Below are 20,857 nucleotides of genomic sequence, written 5' to 3' on the forward strand. Positions count from 1 at the left end.
TCATGTCCGCTTTGAGAAAATTGGCGTTGACGGCGTAAAAAAATAAATAAATTACTTAACTTGTGACTATTTATACAAAAAGTTGCAAACACAAAGTTTCCGACTTATTAACGCCACTACACTAAATGATACGTTTTTCATTGTACATTGATTATTACATTCATAGAAAACCCCTTTAACTGGTTCAGGTCCAGGGCATTTGAGTCTTCAGGACGTTTTTGGCATGCATTAAGCTATAACTTATTTACCGTATTTTTCGCCCTATAAGACGCACCTGACCATAAGACGCACCTGGGTTTTTGAGGAGGAAAATAAGAAAAATATTTATTTTTTTACCAAAAGGTGTGCTTTTGGTGGGTTTTAAACTAATGGTGGTCTGTGCATGACACTACTATGGGGGATCTGTTGATGACACTTATGGGGGGGGGGGGAATCTGTGGATGGCACTGTTATGGGGGGGGGGGATCTGTGGATGGCACTGTTATGGGGGGGGGATCTGTGGATGGCACTGTTATAGGGGGGGATCTGTGGATGGCACTGTTATGGGGGGGGATCTGTGGATGGCACTGTTATGGGGGGGGGATCTGTGGATGGCACTGTTATGGGGGGGGGGGGGGGATCTGTGGATGGCACTGTTATGGGGGGGGGGAGATCTGTGGATGGCACTGCTATATGTGTGTCACCCACAGATCCCCCACCCCATAACAGTGCGGTCACTGTACCCCGGCCCCGCCGCTCACTCACTTTACTTTATTGCCTAAACCTTTTATAATAATAACTTTAATTGAAGTTCCGGTCCCCAGCCCCATCTGTACTACTTACTAAATGTCCTGTAGCAGGCAGAACAGAGCAGGGCGGCCGGCCGTAACTCACTGATGTCACGTGCCTCTGTCACGTGTCACTGATGAAGTAGGCAGCGCAGGCACGTGACATCAGTGAGTTACGGCCGCCCGCCCGCCCTGCTCTGCCTGCTACATTTAGTAAGTAGTACAGATGGGGCTGGGGATCGGAACTTCAATTAAAGTTATTATTATAAAAGGTTTAGGCAATATAGTAAAGTGAGTGAGCGGCGGGGCCGGAGTACAGTGACAGCATCGGGCTTACCGTATTTGCATGACACCGGCCCCTCCTCCCTCCCCCTCCAGCTGATACATCGCAGTCTGCGATGTAAAATGGCAGCATTCGCCCCATAAGACCCAGGGGCATTTTCCCCCCACTTTTGGGAGGGGGGGGGGGGGGGAGTGCGTCTTATGGGGCGGAAATACAGTATTACATTTTTAAGAGTTAAAAGGGGTTGTCCAAGTTATTTTTTTGTTCTTTGTATGTTTCTAACTAGGCAAATGTGATGTGATGTCACCTTCTCTCCCTGCTCTGATGAGGTTTCCTGCACAAGCCTGAGAGAGCAGATACGAGTCTGTACAGGAGAGGTCACTGTGCTGGCCACACCCCCCTGTACTGCAGGCTGCTGCTTATTGCTCTCTCCCTGGATTCTTGAGGGAAACATTAACCCCTTCAACTGCACAAACTCAGGGCTGAAGGCTTTACTGAGTAGCTGCAGGCAGTGAGGAGACAAATGCTGGACACAGGAACGGACAGAGGAGTTCTGCAGAGCATTGCACAAGAACAGGTAGGCGGAAGATCCTGTGTGCATCAGCAGTGTCATTGTACAGCTGGGACTTGTAGTCCTACACATACAACATGCTGCTGAGTATCCCAGCAGGCAGACATGTCACTCAGGGCAGTACTTGCATTCTCTCCCTTTGCAGAGCAGGGGGAGGGGCAGAGATTGTTGTTATTGCAGGTAAACAAAGGGCCAGAAGAGAACCATGTAAATGAGGAAATCTAGATTGTTTTGCCTAAAACTTGCTTAGCTTAGATATATATTGCTGCCCATCAGATTTACAGTGCTATTTATTTATTTTTAACTCGGACAACCCCTTTAACCATTTATTTTTGAGGTTTATTTAGTTTTACTTTTTTTTTTGCATTTTTAGGCTCTTAGTTTAGGGGAGGTACTGACTCTCCATTAATGGCAATGCAGATGGATATATAAGGCTTGGCTATGGGCATCTTCCAAGGCTTACAAAGTCAACCACTGACCCATAGGGAGCCTCTTCCAGTAGGTGGCGCTACCGAGACGGCTCTTTCTCTGGGAGCAGGCTTATTATTTGAAAAGATCGTTATATTTGCATTTGAGTAGATTTATTTATTTATTTTACAGATTTGTTATTAAAGCTCATCATCATTTACCAGTCACTTTGATATATTCTGCATCTATTTTTAGGGCAATTGCACTGGGGCCACTGTTATTATGACAATGATTGGTGGCAGAAAATACAAAAAGTTGCAAAGTGCCCTGTGCGCCAGATTTTGCAACTTTATTAGGCCAAAAACATTTAGTAAATGACCCCCATAGTGCGGATTCAACTCAACATATACACACACAGGACTGCCTCTAGCTGATCCAGGCAGGACGTAGACACTCATGTAGATGGTTTGAATCCACAGTCTCCATGACAGCATTGCACCTGACAAAAGTAAGGAAGGGGCATGTTGTCACCAGATCCTCTCAGTAGTGAAGCCTCGGGCTTCCGGCCTGTTACCGATCAGACCTCCGCATAGAAGACTTTATAAATCATAATGTGAGCTGCATTTTATTTTTTTTGTAGAAAATGAAAATACCTCTGCGCGGAGAGACGCCCGGAGACACTGGGCTGAGTGGCCCGTTGCCCCTGGACAGGGTAAGATGGATGGTTTGGCCAGTGTTGCGCAGCGCCGTCACAACCTCCTGATTGGTCAGACCCTGGATGTTCTCTCCGTCAACCTAGAAAATAAATAAAAAATATAGGAAGTTACTGATAATGACAACTTATTTTAATGTATATGACCCTAATGGTCTCCATCCTATGGCTCTTCAGCTTCTGCAATATTATAACTCCCATCCCACAGGCGTCAGTCAGAAAATGCTAGGAGTTGCAGTTTTGCAACATCTAAAGTGCCCAAGTTGCCATCATAATTTGGGACAATTAAAGGCTATGTCCACCTTCGGGGACAATTCTTTTTATGATGGCATTTTGCTCATTCGGGGCTAAAAATCACTTTCAATGGGTCTCTATTAAAAATATTCAGCTGTTCTGTCACAAGGGGTTAACTGGCTGTGTGAATTGTACTTTTTGTGCCAGTCATCAATAAACCTTATCTCTATATTACTAAGGGCTCATGCACACAAACGTATTTTCTTTCCGTGTCCATTCCATTTTTTTTTGCGGACTGTTGCGGACTGTATACGGAACCATTCATTTCAATGGGTCCGCAAAAAAAAACGGAAGGTGTTCCGCGTGCATGTCCGTATTTTTGTTCTGCAAAAAAAAAATAGAACATGTCCTATTATTGTCCGCATTACGGATAGTACTGTTCTATTAGGGGCAGCTGTGCACATGGACGTCATCTGTATTTTTTGCGCACCGCAAAATACATACGGTCGTGTGCATGAGGCCTAAAAGTTAAGACACAGTCTTATCAGTATTTAGAAGGTCATAGATCAGAGATGAGGAGCGCTGAAGTGAAACAGTAAAAAAAACTGAGCCTGCTACTAGAGAATCTCAAGGCTGTGCAGAGAAAGGGGTTCAACATAACGTCCAATTGAAAAAATTATGTTTAGCTCAAAATGAATGCAATGCAATAATAATTAAGGTGTGCATAGCCTTTAAGCCCTGCTGCACAACTGCCCCCAAATGCCCCAAAAGTAACCACTTTGGGATAAATTTGCACCATCCCCACCCCATTCCATTCCCTTTTGAGGTTGACCCTGCCCACTTACTGGCCGTTTTTCAGAACTGCTGGCGACTATGAGGTTGGAAACCATTCCTATAGGATGTAAAGCCTCCTGCTGCCATGGCAACATAACCCCCTTTCCCCCCACCGCACACACGCGCTCTGTAAATCCCCTTTGGTGCTGCAGTCTCTGTTGACTGTGGCATCAAAGGTGTTAAACGGTGAGGATTGGAGCTTGCTTTAATCCTGACCATTGCATCAAAGTTTCAGCATATGAGCCTATACCACCTCTGCTGTACAGCCACATGCAGGAACTCTGCCCAAGGACAGGAAAGAGTTAATGGGGGTTAACAGTTCTATGTAATTAGTGCTTAATTACTGTATTATTAAATTAGGCAACTTTCTAATCTCTATCCTTCCTGATTTTCAGCATCTCTGCTTGCATTAATTGACTGAGAAGAGTCTATCACAGCTGAGGGTTTGTTACAATTGTATGAAGCCCACACAATCCTCAGGTAAACACATCAGCATCACAAGTCTCTCTCTCTTTTGTCCTGATTGTCACAATGTATCAGTTTGGAGTTTAAAGAGAATTGGATACAACCTCAGCTGTGAGAAGCATTACATCTATGCATCCCCAGGATGTAAATAAATATATTCACTAACAGCAAGCAAAGATTTTTAAAATGGTGAGGAACTGAAACACAGCAGATCACAAATCTGCAGAAATTTTCCTTCTACGGCGATTCAGGTTTGTGAAGCTTAAACTCGGAAAGTCCAGTAATACGTGGTCTTCATGCTGGGATCCTGTGGGGGGAGGAGGTGCTCTGCAGGTTGATAACTACAGGTAAGTTATAACAAATATAAAATAATATGGACTTACCGCCACGATCCGGTCATGAACTTGAATGCACCCGCTCTGGTCGGCAGCGCTGCCGGGGATGATGCCCTTCACATAAATACCAGAAGAGCCTGAAAGTCAAAAGGAGAAATTTTAATTTCTGCGACTCAGAGCCCCTAACGTGGGTCCCGAGGAATAAAGGGTCCATTTCCCCAAAGATCAGGACATCTCTTGACCCCATGTTGCTACAGGGTGAACAACCTCATGGATGGTTAATGACACTTAAAGGAGACCAACCAGAAAAAAAGCTTATAAGATGCCCTTTCATGCAGAGATTTGACCATCTGAAGATACAGGCCCAAACCTGAGACTGCACTACTGAGGCCCTGATGATGACCTGTCCCCTTCTGATTACCGTCAGCTGCGGTACTGTCTTTTTATACACCCACCATATTTGCTTTTGCAGCTGATGCCTGGCATTGAGCACTGCTGCCTAGCTTCCAAATCCTTTTCTTGTTCTGCTGTTCCTATGTAATGCAGATGTAGTAATACAACCTTATAATTCATCTGCCATATTATCATCCCGGCTGCGGCTCATCTAGATCTTTCTGCAATATTTTACTACAGTGCCCCCTGAAGAGAGCGGGACCAGGGGATGGTCACAGTCACTACACACCATGGATCACTGCAAATGGGAGAGGAGCAAGGGAGATCTCCTGTCTCCGGTTCCTCGGGGGTTAATGGTCTGACCCAACATTTAGAAGTGGGGCCTATATACAAGTTTGTGATGGGACCCCGTCTCCTTTATGTGCATCCCTGCTCGACCATGATGGAAGGAGGTGAAGGTGGGTTATACACGAGGACAGATGTTAGGTCATGCAGGGGATGTACAGTTGCAAGAAAAAGTATGTGAACCCTTTGGAATGATATGGATTTCTGCACAAATTGGTCATAAAATGTGATCTGATCTTCATCTAAGTCACAACAATAGACAATCACAGTCTGCTTAACCTAATAACACACCAAGAATTACATGTTACCATGTTTTTATTGAACACATCATGTAAACATTCACTGTGCAGGTGGAAAAAGTATGTGAACCCCTAGACTAAGGCTGGGTTCAGACCTGAGCGTTTTACAGTGCGTTCCTACGCGCTGTAAAACGCTCAACAGGCAAGGACCAATGATTCCCTATGGGAATGGTTCTCACCTGAGCGTTTTACAGCGCGTACGATCGCGCTGTAAAACGCCCGACGCCCCAAGAAGTACAGGAGCTTCTTTGGGACGTCTTGTCGCGCGTTCCCGTACATAGACTTCAGCGGGAACGCGCGACAATGGGCGTTCGCTTGTTCCGGAGCCGCGATTGTAAACGCGCATACAATCGCGCATAAAGAGCCCTCCATCCCGAACGCTCAGGTCTGAACCCAGCCTAATAACATCTCCAAGAGCTATTTGGAGTGAGGTGTCAGCCAACTGGAGGCCAATCAATGAGATGAGATTGGAGGTGTTGGTTACAGCTGCTCTGCCCTATAAAAACACACACCAGTTCTGGGTTTGCTTTTCACAAGAAGCATTGCCTGATGTGAATGATGCCTCGCACAAAAGAGCTCTCAGAAGACCCACGATTAAGAATTGTTGACTTGCATAAATCTGGAAAGGGTTATAAAAGTATCTCCAAAAGCCTTGCTGTTCATCAGTCCTCGGTAAGACAAATTGTCTATAAATGGAGAAAGTTCAGCACTGCTGCTACTCTCCCTAGGAGTGGCCGTCCTGTAAAGATGACTGCAAGAGCACAGCGCAGACTGCTCAATGAGGTGAAGAAGAATCCTAGAGTGTCAGCTAAAGACTTACAAAAGTCTCTGGCATATGCTAACATCCCTGTTAGCGAATCTACGATACGTAAAACACTAAACAAGAATGGATTTCATGGGAGGATACCACAGAGGAAGCCACTGCTGTCCAAAAAACATTGCTGCACGTTTACAGTCTGCACAAGAGCACCTGGATGTTCCCCAGCAGTACTGGCAAAATATTCTGTGGACAGAAGAAACCAAAGTTGAGTTGATTGGAAGAAACACACAACACTATGTGTGGAGAAAAAGAGGCACAGCACACCAACCTCAAAACCTCACCCCAACTGTGAAGTATGGTGGTGGGGGCATCATGGTTTGGGGCTGCTTTGCTGCGTCAGGGCCTGGACGGATTACTATCATCGAAGGAAAAATGGATTTTTTGTACTCACCGTAAAATCCTTTTCTCGTAGTAGGCATTGGGGGACACAGCACCATGGGTATATGCCCAGCTGCCACTAGGAGGCTGACACTAGAAACAAAAAAGTGTTGGCTCCACCCAGGTGGGCTATACCCCTCTGCTAGAGCCAGAACAACTCAGTCAGTACCAAAAGCAGTAGGAACGCCACACCTGAACCAAAAAGAAACGGAGTGCCAACAAGTCTTGAACTGGGGAACCCGACAACCACAAGCAAACGCCGGAACCACGAACAAGAACAAATGCTCCAAGGAAAGGGAGGGATCTGTGTCCCCCAATGCCTACTACGAGAAAAGGATTTTACGGTGAGTACAAAAAATCCATTTTTCTCGTGCGTGGCATTGGGGGACACAGCACCATGGGACGTCCCAAAGCAGTCCCTGAGGGAGGGAAGAAGATCGCCAGACGGCAACCTAAAGCACCGCTGCCTGCAGAACCTTACGCCCCAGGCTGGCATCAGCAGAAGCCAGGGAATGAATGTGGTAGAATTTAGCAAAAGTGTGAACTGACGCCCAGGTGGCGGCCCGGCAAAGCTGGGCAGCCGAAGCCTGATGACGCACCGCCCAGGAAGCTCCGACTGCCCTAGTCGAATGAGCGGTCAACCTGGAAGGGGGAGCGCGACCCTTCGCGGCGTAGGCCTCCTTGACAGCCGACCGAACCCAGCGAGAGATGGTGGCCTTGGAGGCAGGCAGACCTTTACGAGGACCCGCCGGAACCAGGAAAAGAGAATCCGAACGACGGAAGGGTTCCGTGAGGCGAAGGTACCAGCGGAGAGCCCGAACAACATCCAGGCAATGGAGAGACTTCTCCCGAGGGTGAGAAGGATTAGGGCAGAAGGAAGGAAGGATAATCTCCTCATTGATGTGAAACGGGGTGACAACCTTAGGGAGAAAAGAAGGAACGGGACGCAAAACGACCTTGTCCCGATGGAACACCAGAAAAGGCGACCGGCAGGAAAGCGCCGCCAGTTCGGAAACCCGACGGATAGAGGTGATAGCCACAAGGAAGGCAACCTTAAATGACACAAACGACAGAGAGATGTCTGCCAAGGGCTCAAAAGGAGAGGACTGAAGAGCATCAAGAACAAGATTCAGGTCCCACGGCTCCACCGGAGGACGAAAAGGAGGGGCTCGGCGAGCGACACCCTGCAGAAAAGTCTTAACCTGAGCCCGCGTGGCCACAGAACGTTGAAAAAGGACCGAAAGGGCAGAAATCTGCCCCCTGAGAGAAGCCAGGCGAAGCCCCTTATCAAAACCAGCCTGAAGAAAGGCCAGAATATTAGGGACCGAAAAAAGGAGAGGACGAGAACGTGCGGACTCGCACCAAGCAAAATACGCCCTCCAGGTCCGATAGTAAATACGGGCCGACTGGGGCTTCCGAGCGCGAAGCATCGTCTGAACGACAGAGTCCGAGAGACCACGGGCCTTCAGGATCGCGGTCTCAACAGCCACGCCGTCAAACGAAGCTGCGGTAAATTCGGGTGGAACAGAGGGCCCTGCGAAAGGAGATCGCGACGCAGGGGAAGACGCCATGGAACGTCGGCGAGCAGGAACACGAGATCTGCGTACCACGCCCTGCGGGGCCAATCTGGGGCCACCAGAATCGCCGGCACCCGGGCCGCCTTGAGACGCTTGAGCACTCGAGGCAGAAGAGGGATGGGCGGAAAGAGATACAGAAGGTCGAACTGGGACCAAGGCAGAACCAGGGCATCGACCGCAAGAGCTTGCGGATCCCTGGACCGCGCAACATAGCGCGGAAGTCTGTGATTCAGGCGAGACGCGAAGAGATCCACGTCCGGAACTCCCCACCGGAGACACAGTTGATGAAACACTTCCGGGTGGAGAGACCATTCGCCCGGGTCGACGAGCTGACGACTGAGAAAGTCTGCCGCCCAATTGTCGACCCCGGGAATGTGGACGGCGGAGAGAACGGGAACGTGTTCCTCCGCCCATCGCAGGATCTGAGAGGCCTCTCGCAGGGCCATCACGCTCCTGGTGCCCCCCTGATGATTCAGATAAGCCACGGCGGTGGAGTTGTCCGTTTGAATCCGGATCGGGAGGCCGCGCAGACGGGAAGTCCAGTGCGACAGTGCTAAGAAAATCGCCCTGAGTTCGAGAACGTTGATCTGCAGGGAAGATTCCTGAACAGACCACAGACCCTGAACCGTGAGGGACTCGAACACCGCTCCCCATCCCGAGAGGCTGGCATCGGTCGTGATCACGCGCCAACTGGGGGGGAGGAAGGACCGGCCCAGGGACACCGTCCGGGGAAGCAACCACCAGGAGAGATCCAGACAAACCTGAGGAGGGAGACGAACGAGGCGCTCGAGACCCTCCGGGGACTTGTCCCACCTGGACAGGATGAACATCTGCAGGTCCCGAGAGTGGAATTGGGAATAAGGAATGGCTTCGAATGAGGCCACCATCCTCCCCAGGACGCGCATACACGTCCTGATGGTCAGAGAGGATGGCCTGCGGAGAAGATGTACCCCCGCATGAAGAGAAGACACCTTCTCCGGGGGAAGGAACACCCGCCCGAGGCGAGTATCGAACAGCATTCCCAGAAAGAGCATCTTCTGGCGTGGGACAAGGGAGGACTTGGAGTGGTTGACAAGCCACCCGAACCGAGCAAGAGCCGAGAGGGTGATGCTCAGGCTGGACAGATTGTCCTCGGGAGACGGGGCCCGAATCAGAAGGTCGTCCAGGTAAGGCACCAGGGCGACCCCCCTGGCACGAAGAAGAGCCACTAGGGGAGCTAACACCTTGGTGAAAACCCTTGGTGCGGAGGCCAGACCGAAGGGAAGGGCTACAAATTGGAAATGAAGCGAACCCACCGCGAAGCGAAGGAACCTTTGATGGGAGAGGGCGATGGGAACGTGGAGATAGGCATCCTGAATGTCGACCGACGACAGGAACTCGCCCAACTCCAGGGAGGCGATCACGGACCGGAGGGACTCCATGCGGAAATGACGGACCCGGACAAACCGATTGAGCGCCTTCAGATCCAGGATAGGACGGAGTGAGCCGTCCTTTTTGGGGACGGTGAACAGGTTCGAGTAGAAGCCCCGAAAACGTTCTGACTCTGGAACCGGAACGATGACCCCCAGAGCGCGCAGGGAATGAATGGCCTGAAAAAAACTGTCTGCCCGGGCGGGAGACATGGGGGGGGACGTCAAGAAGAACCGACTGGGTGGGAGGTCGGTGAATTCGATTTTGTACCCCGAAGAGACCACCTCGAGAACCCAAGCGTCTTCTACGTTTGCCCGCCAAACGTCCCGAAAGACGAGCAGGCGCCCTCCCACCATGACGGGGATCGAGTCATGCTGAAGGAGGCTTAGTGGGCTGGGGACGAGCGGGCTTGGGTTTGGCGTGCCAAGAGGGCCTGGACTTGAAGGAAGGCCTGGAAGGCTTCTTGTCAGATCGGGCAGGAGGGGCCCGAAAGGACCGAAAGGACTGCGTCCGGGAGGACGATCCGGGGAAACGACGGCGGCGAGGCTGATTCTGAGGAAGAAGAGAACTCTTACCTCCAGTGGCCTCGGAGATGAGCTCCTCTAAGCGTTTCCCAAAGAGCTTTCCACCAAGAAAGGGAAGAGAGATAAGAGCCTTCTTAGAGGCGGCGTCCGCCGCCCAGGAACGAAGCCAGATGGTGCGGCGGATAGCCACAGAGTTGGCGGCCGCGCGCCCAGAGCGGCGAGCCGATTCCATAGAGGCGTCACAAAGAAACTTGGAGGCCTGATAGATCTGGGAGGCAAGCACTGCCAAGTCCCCCTGCTCAGAGTCAGCAGGTAAAGCACGGAGAAGCTGCTTTGCCCAAACGGCGCATGCCTTGGCGACCCAAGAGGCGGCAAACGCAGGACGGATGGCGGCGCCCGCTGCGATGAAAACGGACTTGGCCAAGGAGTCGACCCGTTTATCAGCGGGATCCGACAAGGAAGCCGCATCAGCCAGGGGAAGCGTAGTAGCCTTCGCCAGACGAGCGACCTGAGGATCCACCAGGGGGGGCATCGTCCAGAGATTGACCGAATCCTCAGAGAAAGGATAAGGAACATCAGAAGCCTTGGTGAGATGAAGGCGCCGATCAGGGTGACGCCATTCCCTGGCAAGGAGAGCGTCCAGATCCTCGTGATTGGGAAAAACCACAGTGGACCGCTTAGAGCGTCGGAAGGACACTGCCTCCATGGAGGAGGACGAGGGGACATCCTGCACGTGGAGTGCGTCCCGCACGGCTCTGATGAGATCCTGCACTGCTGCCGACATCGCCGAACACCGCTCAGATTCAGAATCTGAAGCGGAGGAGTCCCCAGGAGCGGCGGAAGCGGCTGAAGAAGAAATCTCACCGGACTCAGACCTAGCCGGGGAGTGATCCGGGGAAACTGAGGAGGAGTGAGACCCAGCCGAGACCGTACGTGGTCGTTTGCGGGACCGAGAGCCGGAGCGAGGCTGGGAACTGTCGCCAGGCGTATCACCAGCGGTAGAGGCCCTGCCAGAGGCGGCCGCAATCTGGGCAGGGAGACTGTCCAGAGACTGCGCCAGGGATTGGGAGAGGCTAGCAAGGCTACCTATGGCCTGGGACAGGGTAGCAGCCCATTCCGGGAGAACCGACAAGGTAGAGGCCGCAGGAGCGGACTGGGCGGGCCCGGGGGTGAGGCACTGCACACAGAGGGACGTAGGCTGGCCGCATGGGAACTTCCTGCTACACACAGAGCAGGCGTAATGAGTGGAAATGGCGGCAGGGGGAGTGGGGGCCTGACCAGAGGAAGACATGATGGCCTCTCGGTGGTGGAACCTGAAAAGAAGAGGAAGGAGTCAGCCAGAGGCTGCCTACCACGACCAATGGTGCTGTGTCCCAGAAAAAACCGAAGCTGGAGGATCCGGAGCGCACAGAGTGAGGACGCACGCGGCCGCACAGCTCAGGCAGAAGAGAGAGAGAGCGTCCGGCAGAAGAACCGCCCCCCTAGCAGCCCGCGCTGGCGCAGGATTGGGCGGAAAGAAGAGAGGCCTCCGGAGGAACGCCCACAAGGGGAGAGGCAGAGAGGAAGCCCGGGAAGCCCAGGAGGCGGAGACGACGCCCGCCCACGTGACCGCGGCCTAGGCCAGGCAAAAGCCGCGGCCTCTAGTATGCCAGGGTGCCGCCGGAGGAGAAAAGCGCCGCCGCCGGCAGGCCCCCGCCCGCCAGCGCAGGGGGCGGAAGCGGCTAACAAACAGCCAGCGCCGAGGGAAGGCAGAGGAGGGGACACAGCCACCGAGGTAGGGAGAGCGAGGGCCGAAACCGGCCGTCTTAAAGGGGCCGACACCATTAAAAAAGGCTCCAGAATGGCGACCCCCCTGAGAGGAGAGCGGGGGAGACCCCAAGAAGGAGAGGTGCCCCCCCCCAAAGGCCCAGCTTACTAAGTGGAGGTGGGGGGGTGGGGGTGGGGGAGGGGGTTGGGGCTGAAGCACATACTCACCCTCCGATTAGTTCAGGCGCAGCGTGACCACCCCCTCGGCGGACTCAACACGGAAACCGTGGGTCCGCCGGAATCCACTGCGGAAGCAGGTCACGTTGGGGACTGGGTGGCTGCAAGGTACCGAGTACGCGCCCGCAGGGGGACAACTAAGGTGGAACACGATGGAGCCGCCCCTGCTACCTGTAGAGGAAAAAATTAAAAGAAATAAAAATAAAAATAAAAGATAAAAAATTAGCAGAAAAAGGACCTGCTAGCAGGTCATGTCTGCCTCCTACGGACACTAGAACTAGACTGAGTTGTTCTGGCTCTAGCAGAGGGGTATAGCCCACCTGGGTGGAGCCAACACTTTTTTGTTTCTAGTGTCAGCCTCCTAGTGGCAGCTGGGCATATACCCATGGTGCTGTGTCCCCCAATGCCACGCACGAGAAAAATGAATTCCCAAGTTTATCAAGACATTTTACAGGAGAACTTAAGGCCATCTGTCCACCAGCTGAAGCTCAACAGAAGATGGGTGTTGCAACAGGACAACGACCCAAAGCATAGGAGTAAATCAGCAACAGAATGGCTTAAACAGAAGAAAATCCGCCTTCTGGAGTAGCCCAGTCAGAGTCCTGACCTCAACCCGATTGAGATGCTGTGGCAGGACCTCAAGAAAGCGATTCACACCAGACATCCCAAGAATATTGATGAACTGAAACAGTTCTGTAAAGAGGAATGGTCAAGAATTACTCCTGACCGTTGTGCACGTCTGATCTGCAACTACTGGAAATGTTTGGTGGAAGTTATTGCTGCCAAAGGAGGTTCAACCAGTTATTAAATCCAAGGGTTCACATACTTTTCCCACCTGCACTGTGAATGGTTACATGGTGTGTTCAATAAAAACATGGTAACATTTAACTCTTTGTGTGTTATTAGTTTAAGCAGACTGTGATTGTCTATTGTTGTGACTTAGATGAAGATCAGATCACATTTTATGACCAATTTGTGCAGAAATCCATATCATTCCAAAGGGTTCACATACTTTTTCTTGCAACTCTATATGACACACAGAAGGAGAAACATGACAGGCCTTAAGGGGGAAGTACAAGATTGGAAGACAATGGCTGCTTCCTTGCGGAAACAGCTCCACCCCTGTCCATGGGTCGTGTGCATTACTGCTGCTTAGGTCCATTAAAGAGGAACGGTCGCTCCTGTTTTAGTAACTACTTGAACCCCCCATGTAATAACAATTCTGGAGCATCTTTCGTGACATTCTTCTATTATGCCAACTAGAAGGTTATGAATAAATTGCCAGCCGTCTGTAATAAAGATCCAGCCGGGTGTTACCAGTAAGAGGAGTGTCCCTACACATACTGTCACTAGCAGCACTGATAGGATAGTGACCAATTGTGCAGGGATGCCACCCCCAGCTGGTAACACCCAGATGGGTCTTTATTGGCAATTCATTCACAAACTTCTAGTAGGAATAAAGGAGGTACAGCACAACACAGAGTCCTAAGAAAAGAATTGTTATTACATGGGGAATGCATGTCCGGAGAGGCGATAGGACCTCTTTGAAATGAATGCATGTGAGCTGCAATACCATGCACAACCAGTAGACAGATGTGGTGCGGTTTTTGGAAAAGCAGCCCAGTCATTCCAGTGTTTTAAAACCACTTTAGCTTTGAACGGCCCAATTTGTCAAGGATCAGGTAAAAAACGACAAGCAAAAACCCTCATACCTGCCCAAGTCTGTTCTCTCTGGTGCACCACCATGAGGGAGGGGAAAATAGAAAAAAAAAGTAGAAGAGAAAAGGTGGAAAATAATGTCTTGTTTTCAGTAAAATTTCACAAAAAAAAAAAAAAACACACACCCAATTTGCATGCATTAAATAAAAAGGGGGTGGCCCCTGCGCATTACTTTTGGTTACTGAAGATAAATAGTATCAAATTACCAGGAAAACCCAACAGAAAAGCAACAAAGTATTTAGTCACCCAGAGCGAAATTTTGACACTATAAGTGGCAAGTATTCCAGGAGGCGGTTGTTATGATTTCAGGTCACAGTTTTAAGTCTCTGTACATCTTGGAGCCATAAAACATGAGTATGAGACCTTTATTTTCCTAAAACTGGACAACCCCTTTTAGGCAACAACGCCAGTTGCCGTAGAATTGACAGGATGTGTAATAGGAGCCACAGTCACAGTGATCTCACCTCCGCTGCTGCCTCCTGTGTAGCCCACCACTGTTATCCCCAGGCTCTGGCCTTCTTTTTTGGCGAGGGTAATATCATACACATTGTTCTCAGCTTCTTCCTGAAAATAAAAATCATCAGTCGGTGGTTAGGAGAGACCGCCATTCATTTCCGCCCTCAGCGTAGCGGGATATCCACACAGTCAGCCGGTTTCAGGCAAGGACTGCATCATGAAAAGTTCTGCAAAGTTTCAATATATTTTGTGCATTCAATGCCATTTTCAAGATCTCTGCTTTCTGCCACTGAACAGGAAAACTACAACCTGTACTGACCTTGCCCTGCTCTCAGGCAGCAGTTTGTTACAATTGCATCCAGTCCAGACAATCCTCTGTGAAGGGAAACCGCCAGGAATCCTCAGTGATACATTGTAACAATCTATCAGGACAGGCGAGAGGCTTGTGCCGCAGAAGCTTTTTGCTCACAGAGGATTGTCTAGACTGGATACAATTGTAACAAATCCTCAGCTGTGAGAAGTATTAGGTCTGTACAGGTGACAGCTCCTGGATGATTCAATTTATTGACAGCAAGCAGCGATTTGGAAAACTTTGAGGAATTTAGATAAAAAGAATATAAGAAAATAGCAGAGCAATTCATTAGGATGTGAGGCAGTAGGCATCTACGAGGCTGAGCTATCACTTCATTGCCTCTGGGGCCCCCGCCAATCATGAGATGAAGGAGACGGAGTGGTTTACGCTGCAACCTCTGCCCAATTGGCACTATTTGGCATCCAGTTGTGCAGGGAACTGCAGCCGGCGCTGGCTGGAATGGGTTCTGCGCTGCAGTTTTGTGTCCCATGCACAGGTAACAGCAGTTGAGCGGGGCGAGTTGTGGAAGAGTAATTATGTCAGGTGCCGTACTTACAGGAATGCCGCTCTTAATGTCCAGAGGAGGCAGAGATCCAACTGGCAATGTTGCTGGAGCCGGAGGCTTCACTGGAGGAGCCTTGCCCACGGGATCCCTGGCAACCACCATGCAGACAGAATTTCCACAGTTCTTCAACACCTGAGCGACCTGGTCACTGGCCATGCCCTGGACATTGGTGCCTCCAATCTGTAAGATGTGATCTCCGGTCTTTAACCTTCCGTCCTACGGAACAATACAGAGAGAAAGTCCACTCAGAACAGTATGCCACTATACAGAATATATGCAGAATCTTCTTTTAACAGCTTGTAGTTGTTACAATGTATCAGTCAGGAGCCCAGGCTGTTGAGCTGACAGAGGATTCTCTAGACTGGAAACAATTGTAACAAGTTGTCAGCTGTGAGAAGTATAAGATCGCCAAATGGGACTGAGTGGCAATACAGTAGCAGCTCAGGCAATAGATATGTGGAATCCAATAAAAGAAGAAAAAGTCCAGCTCAGCTCGGGTGCAAAAAGTGACTCTTGAATTCCAGCGTTTTTTATTTTATTTCCATAAGACCAGGTGTGTATGGTGACGCGTTTCAGACCTCTACAACATGGTGTTTGTCATAAAGAAGGACCCAAATGTTGTAGAGGTCTGAAACGCGTCACCATACACACCTTGTCTTATGGAAATAAATAAAAAATGCTGGAATTAAAGAGTCACTTTTTGCACCCGAGCTGAGCTGGACTTTTTCTTCTTTCATTAGATTAAAATAAAGGGATGCATTGCCTTTTAAGAAAGTTATCATAGACGTGCATTTATGGCTGTGAAGGAGCAGCAGAGATTTCCTTTGGAAGCTGCCCCCGCTGGATTTGTTACTCCCAGCTCTATATATACAGCAGAGCTGACAGGGTCTTTTGCCATTACTAATAAGGAAGGAATTCTAGTTAATGAAGACATTGTAAAATACATAAAATATATTAATGCCCAGATTAACACCGGCTTTTATTCAGCTCCAGTTCATGTAAAATTAGATTTTTTTTTTCTAACTTTCATGTTTTCCTTAATTGCCTCCCAATTTTCTAGCGTGACGGTCAGAGCCATTTAAACGGTTTATTTATCTCCGGCGGTAAATTGATGAGATCTATTTATTTTTGCAATTAACCAGCCATAAACCCCTTTAAATTCCAAAAACAGGCCTCTTCATCCAGATAGTATACGGCCGCAGCTACGGCCAATGTCTCTTAAATTTTAAGAAATAAAAAATAAACGAGCCCTGAAAACCAAGGAGAATATAGAAGTCGGGTGCGGCCACCATTACACAAGAAGCTGGATTATATTCTGTAAATGAATGAAGGAGATCTCCAAGGTGACAAAAATCTATGAAAATAAGGAAACGGCCAATAATCCGTCAGTCACAGTGAATGCTGCCAGACTACTGGACGTTTTCTACACTCTTCTGGAGCAGTGATACTCTGCAATCTGAGAGTTTGTTACAATTGTATCCAATTTAGACAATGAGACAGACAGAGACATCAGTTACTCTATCCTGTCCTGATAGTTTGATACAATGTATCAATGCAGATAAAATGTAGCGGTCTGGAGTCCTTGCTGTTTATCACACAGAGAATTGTGTAGACTGGATACAATTGTGACAAACCCTGAGCTACGGGAAGTATTAGAGCGGTACAAATTTTCAGTCCCAGGATGTAAATAAGAATGTTTCCATTCACTGGAGGCAAGCAGAGATCTTTAAAGCAATGAGAAATTTAGACACAAAGCAATCGTAAAGTTGTAGATCTTTTGATTGGATTTGGAGTCTGCAGTTCTGTAAGAGCAATGGAAGCCAAGACAGAACCCCAATGGACCACATGAAAGTTAAAGGGGTTGTGCCAAGTTCTGAAGTTACCCCCAATCCACAGGATAAGGGCTAACTAACTGATCAGTGGTGGTCTGACTGCTGGGGCACCCACTGATCCCAAGAATGGGGGTCCCTTTCCCCCAATCTGAGGGAGCAGCAGGTTGAGCATGCACCCATTCATTCTCAATGGGACCGATGGAGTTTTCAAAGTACAGAGCCTGGCAATCTCCAGTGGTCCATTGTCGAATGGGAGGGGGTGAGCGGGTGCATGCTCAACCTGCATGTGTCAGCTCCATCAAGTAAATATGGCTGAGCTGCAATACCAAATCCAACCAGTGGACATGTGTGGCGCTATACTTGGAAGAAAGCAGCCATTCTTTGTAATCCTGAGCCACCCCTTTAAGCAATAATTCCCTGCTCAGTCTGACATATATAATCACATGAGAAGACCATTAAAAGACATACAATAGTGGAAATTGCCAGAGCTAAATTTTATATATATATATATATATATATATATATATATATATATATATATATATATATATATATATATATATATAGAGCCAGGAATCCTGATTGCGCTGGTGATGATTGATGAGGCAGATATATCCTGCATATGTTGTTTATATAGAACTAATTATTCTCCGTGCATTAAATATTAGGGAAAATTGGAAGATAAATTACCCGATCAGCAAGTCCCCCGGGTAAGATCGTTCTGACAATTACACCATTGGCTCGCCCACCGACGATCCCGAATCCTAATCCCGATCCGTCATTAGTGAGCTCAATCTCTTCCACGTGGCCCCAGACCTGCAATTTGTAAAAACACAGAATGATTTTTCAATTTGCAATTCCAAATTTTGAATATATCCCCCCCCCCCCCTCACACCAATAAAACAGGGAAGACGCACAGTCCTGCCGCATCCATATAACATAACGCTATTATAATACAGAAGCAGAGCATACAGGCAGAGATCAGCCCCGAAGGCTTTCTTCAGGGGACCCCGCCGCTGCCCCATATGGCTCCCATTAGGATGAACATTAGCGGTCGCCCATTTTATTAATTGCTTATATTTATATTCTGCATATGCCGTTCATCTAGAGCGGCCCTGGAACATAGGCCCCGTGCTGATCTGATTAGCTGTGCTCCGGTGGGCATGCTCATATTAAAGGGTGAACCTATTTCCAGACAAAAATCAGCTAATAGTGCTGGAAGGAAAAGCCAGACCAGCAGAATTTCGTATCTATCCAGTGTCATAAATACTCTGTGCTGCTGTAAACCTTGCTTCTTCCATTAACTAGTATGAGCTCCCATTCGTTTCCATTTCCTTCTTCAGGATACTTTCCTGGCACATACAGCTCTGTCCTCACGACCATGATCACATGAGTGGAGAAGTCACTGCAGCCCAAAAGATCAGCACATGCCTCTTCTGAAATACTCTGTGCTGCTGTAGAACCCTGCTCTCTTCACTCTCAGTCTGTGACTTCCCATTTGTCTCCATTCCCCTTCACCCTTTCCTCAATATTATACATGAGTACTACAAAGAACAGCACAATTATCTTCTGAAATACTCTGTGCGCTGTGGAAGCCTTCTCTTCATACCCGATAACTCCTTTTGGCCTCCATTCCCCTTCTGCCTGTGGATATTACCAAACTATAACAACGGAGGCAAGGAACCTACTTGTTCTTCCTGCATGGGAACTTGGGTTTGGGGAAGAAGCGGAGGCGGCTGTTTAGCAACAATTAAATGAATGTGGCCAGAAGACTTCTGCAGTAGACCTATGGCTTCCTGGTGCGAGACGGTCGTGTCCAGGGGGGTGTAGTTAATAGCCAGTATCTGATCATTCTCCTTAAGCCTTCCATCCCTGTAAACAGTAAAAATACATAGATGCATTGCTTTTATTTGAACTTAAAAGGACTGCAATTCATTCAGAGGAACATCACACACACAGCTCTGCTGTTCTCAGTAAAAACGTAATAGGTGACCTTCTATTACCTCCATATACTCAATACTAGGTCATATGTGTACATACATTACTTATCCTGTACTGATCCTGAGTTACATCCTGTATTATACTCCAGAGCTGCACTCACTATTCTGCTGGTGCAGTCACTGTGTACATACATTACATTACTTATCCTGTACTGATCCTGAGTTACATCCTGTATTATACTCCAGAGCTGCACTCACTATTCTGCTGGTGCATTCACTGTGTACATACATTACATTACTTATCCTGTACTGATCCTGAGTTACATCCTGTATTATACTCCAGAGCTGCACTCACTATTCTGCTGGTGCAGTCACTGTGTACATACATTACTTATCCTGTACTGATCCTGAGTTACATCCTGTATTATCCTCCAGAGCGGCACTCACTATCCTGCTGGTGCAGTCACCGTGTACATACATTACTTATCCTGTACTGATCCTGAGTTACATCCTGTATTATACTCCAGAGCTGCACTCACTATTCTGCTGGTGCAGTCACTGTGTACATACATTACTTATCCTGTACTGATCCTGAATTACATCCTGTATTATACTCCAGAGCTGCACTCACTATTCTGCTGGTGCATTCACTGTGTACATACATTACATTACTTATCCTGTACTGATCCTGAGTTACATCCTGTATTATACTCCAGAGCTGCACTCACTATTCTGCTGGTGCAGTCACTGTGTACATACATTACTTATCCTGTACTGATCCTGAGTTACATCCTGTATTATACTCCAGAGCTGCACTCACTATTCTGCTGGTGGAGTCACTGTATACATACATTACTTATCCTGTACTGATTCTGAGTTACATCCTGTATTATACTCCAGAGCTGCACTCACTATTCTGCTGGTGGAGTCACTGTATACATACATTACTTATCCTGTACTGATCCTGAGTTACATCCTGTATTATACTCCAGAGCTGCACTCACTATTCTGCTGGTGCAGTCACTGTGTACATACATTACTTATCCTGTACTGATCCTGAGTTACATCCTGTATTATCCTCCAGAGCTGCACTCACTATTCTGCTGGTGCAGTCACTGTGTACATACATTACTTATCCTGTACTGATCCTGAGTTACATCCTGTATTATACTCCAGAGCTGCACTCACTATTCTGCTGGTGGAGTCACTGTATACATACATTACTTATCCTGTACTGATCCTGAGTTACATCCTGTATTATACTCCAGAGCTGCACTCACTATTCTGCTGGTGCAGTCACTGTGTACGTACATTACTTATATCCTGCACTGATCCTGACTTCAGAGCAGCACATAGATGCATTGCAATTGCTTAAACAAACATTAAAAAAGAAAAAAGAATCAACTGTGCAATAGTCCAGATTGAGAATGTCTCACTCTTTTGTGCTTGCAGTCCCTGAGCAGACCTATGTGTCTCCATGGATACAGACTACACCTAAACCCTGTGTAGTCAGAGTCTGCCATCCTGCAGGATTCCATCCGCCTCCTCTGGTAAGACAGATGTAAAAGTGGAGGACTTGACTGCAGGATCAGACTATACAGGTTTGACGGTAGTCTGTCACTATGGGGGCACATAGTTCTGCACGAGAGCTGTAT

The 20,857-nt window shown here is 48.5% G+C and overlaps 1 protein-coding gene across 1 annotated transcript in view; it reads right to left on the reverse strand.

Annotated features, from left to right (window-relative positions):
* The window catches only part of PATJ (PATJ crumbs cell polarity complex component), a 195,574-nt gene that overhangs the window by 147,446 nt on the left and 27,271 nt on the right, over positions 1-20,857 (reverse strand). Inside the window, exons 6-11 of the mRNA XM_044302377.1 lie at positions 18,951-19,134; positions 17,953-18,078; positions 15,422-15,646; positions 14,522-14,621; positions 4,658-4,746; positions 2,683-2,824 (exon numbers count right to left, since the gene is read on the reverse strand). Coding sequence (XP_044158312.1) covers positions 2,683-2,824; positions 4,658-4,746; positions 14,522-14,621; positions 15,422-15,646; positions 17,953-18,078; positions 18,951-19,134 — 866 coding nt within the window. The remainder of the gene's footprint in view (positions 1-2,682; positions 2,825-4,657; positions 4,747-14,521; positions 14,622-15,421; positions 15,647-17,952; positions 18,079-18,950; positions 19,135-20,857) is intronic.

Source organism: Bufo gargarizans, chromosome 7, assembly GCF_014858855.1.
Source record: "Bufo gargarizans isolate SCDJY-AF-19 chromosome 7, ASM1485885v1, whole genome shotgun sequence".
NCBI lineage: Eukaryota > Metazoa > Chordata > Amphibia > Anura > Bufonidae > Bufo > Bufo gargarizans.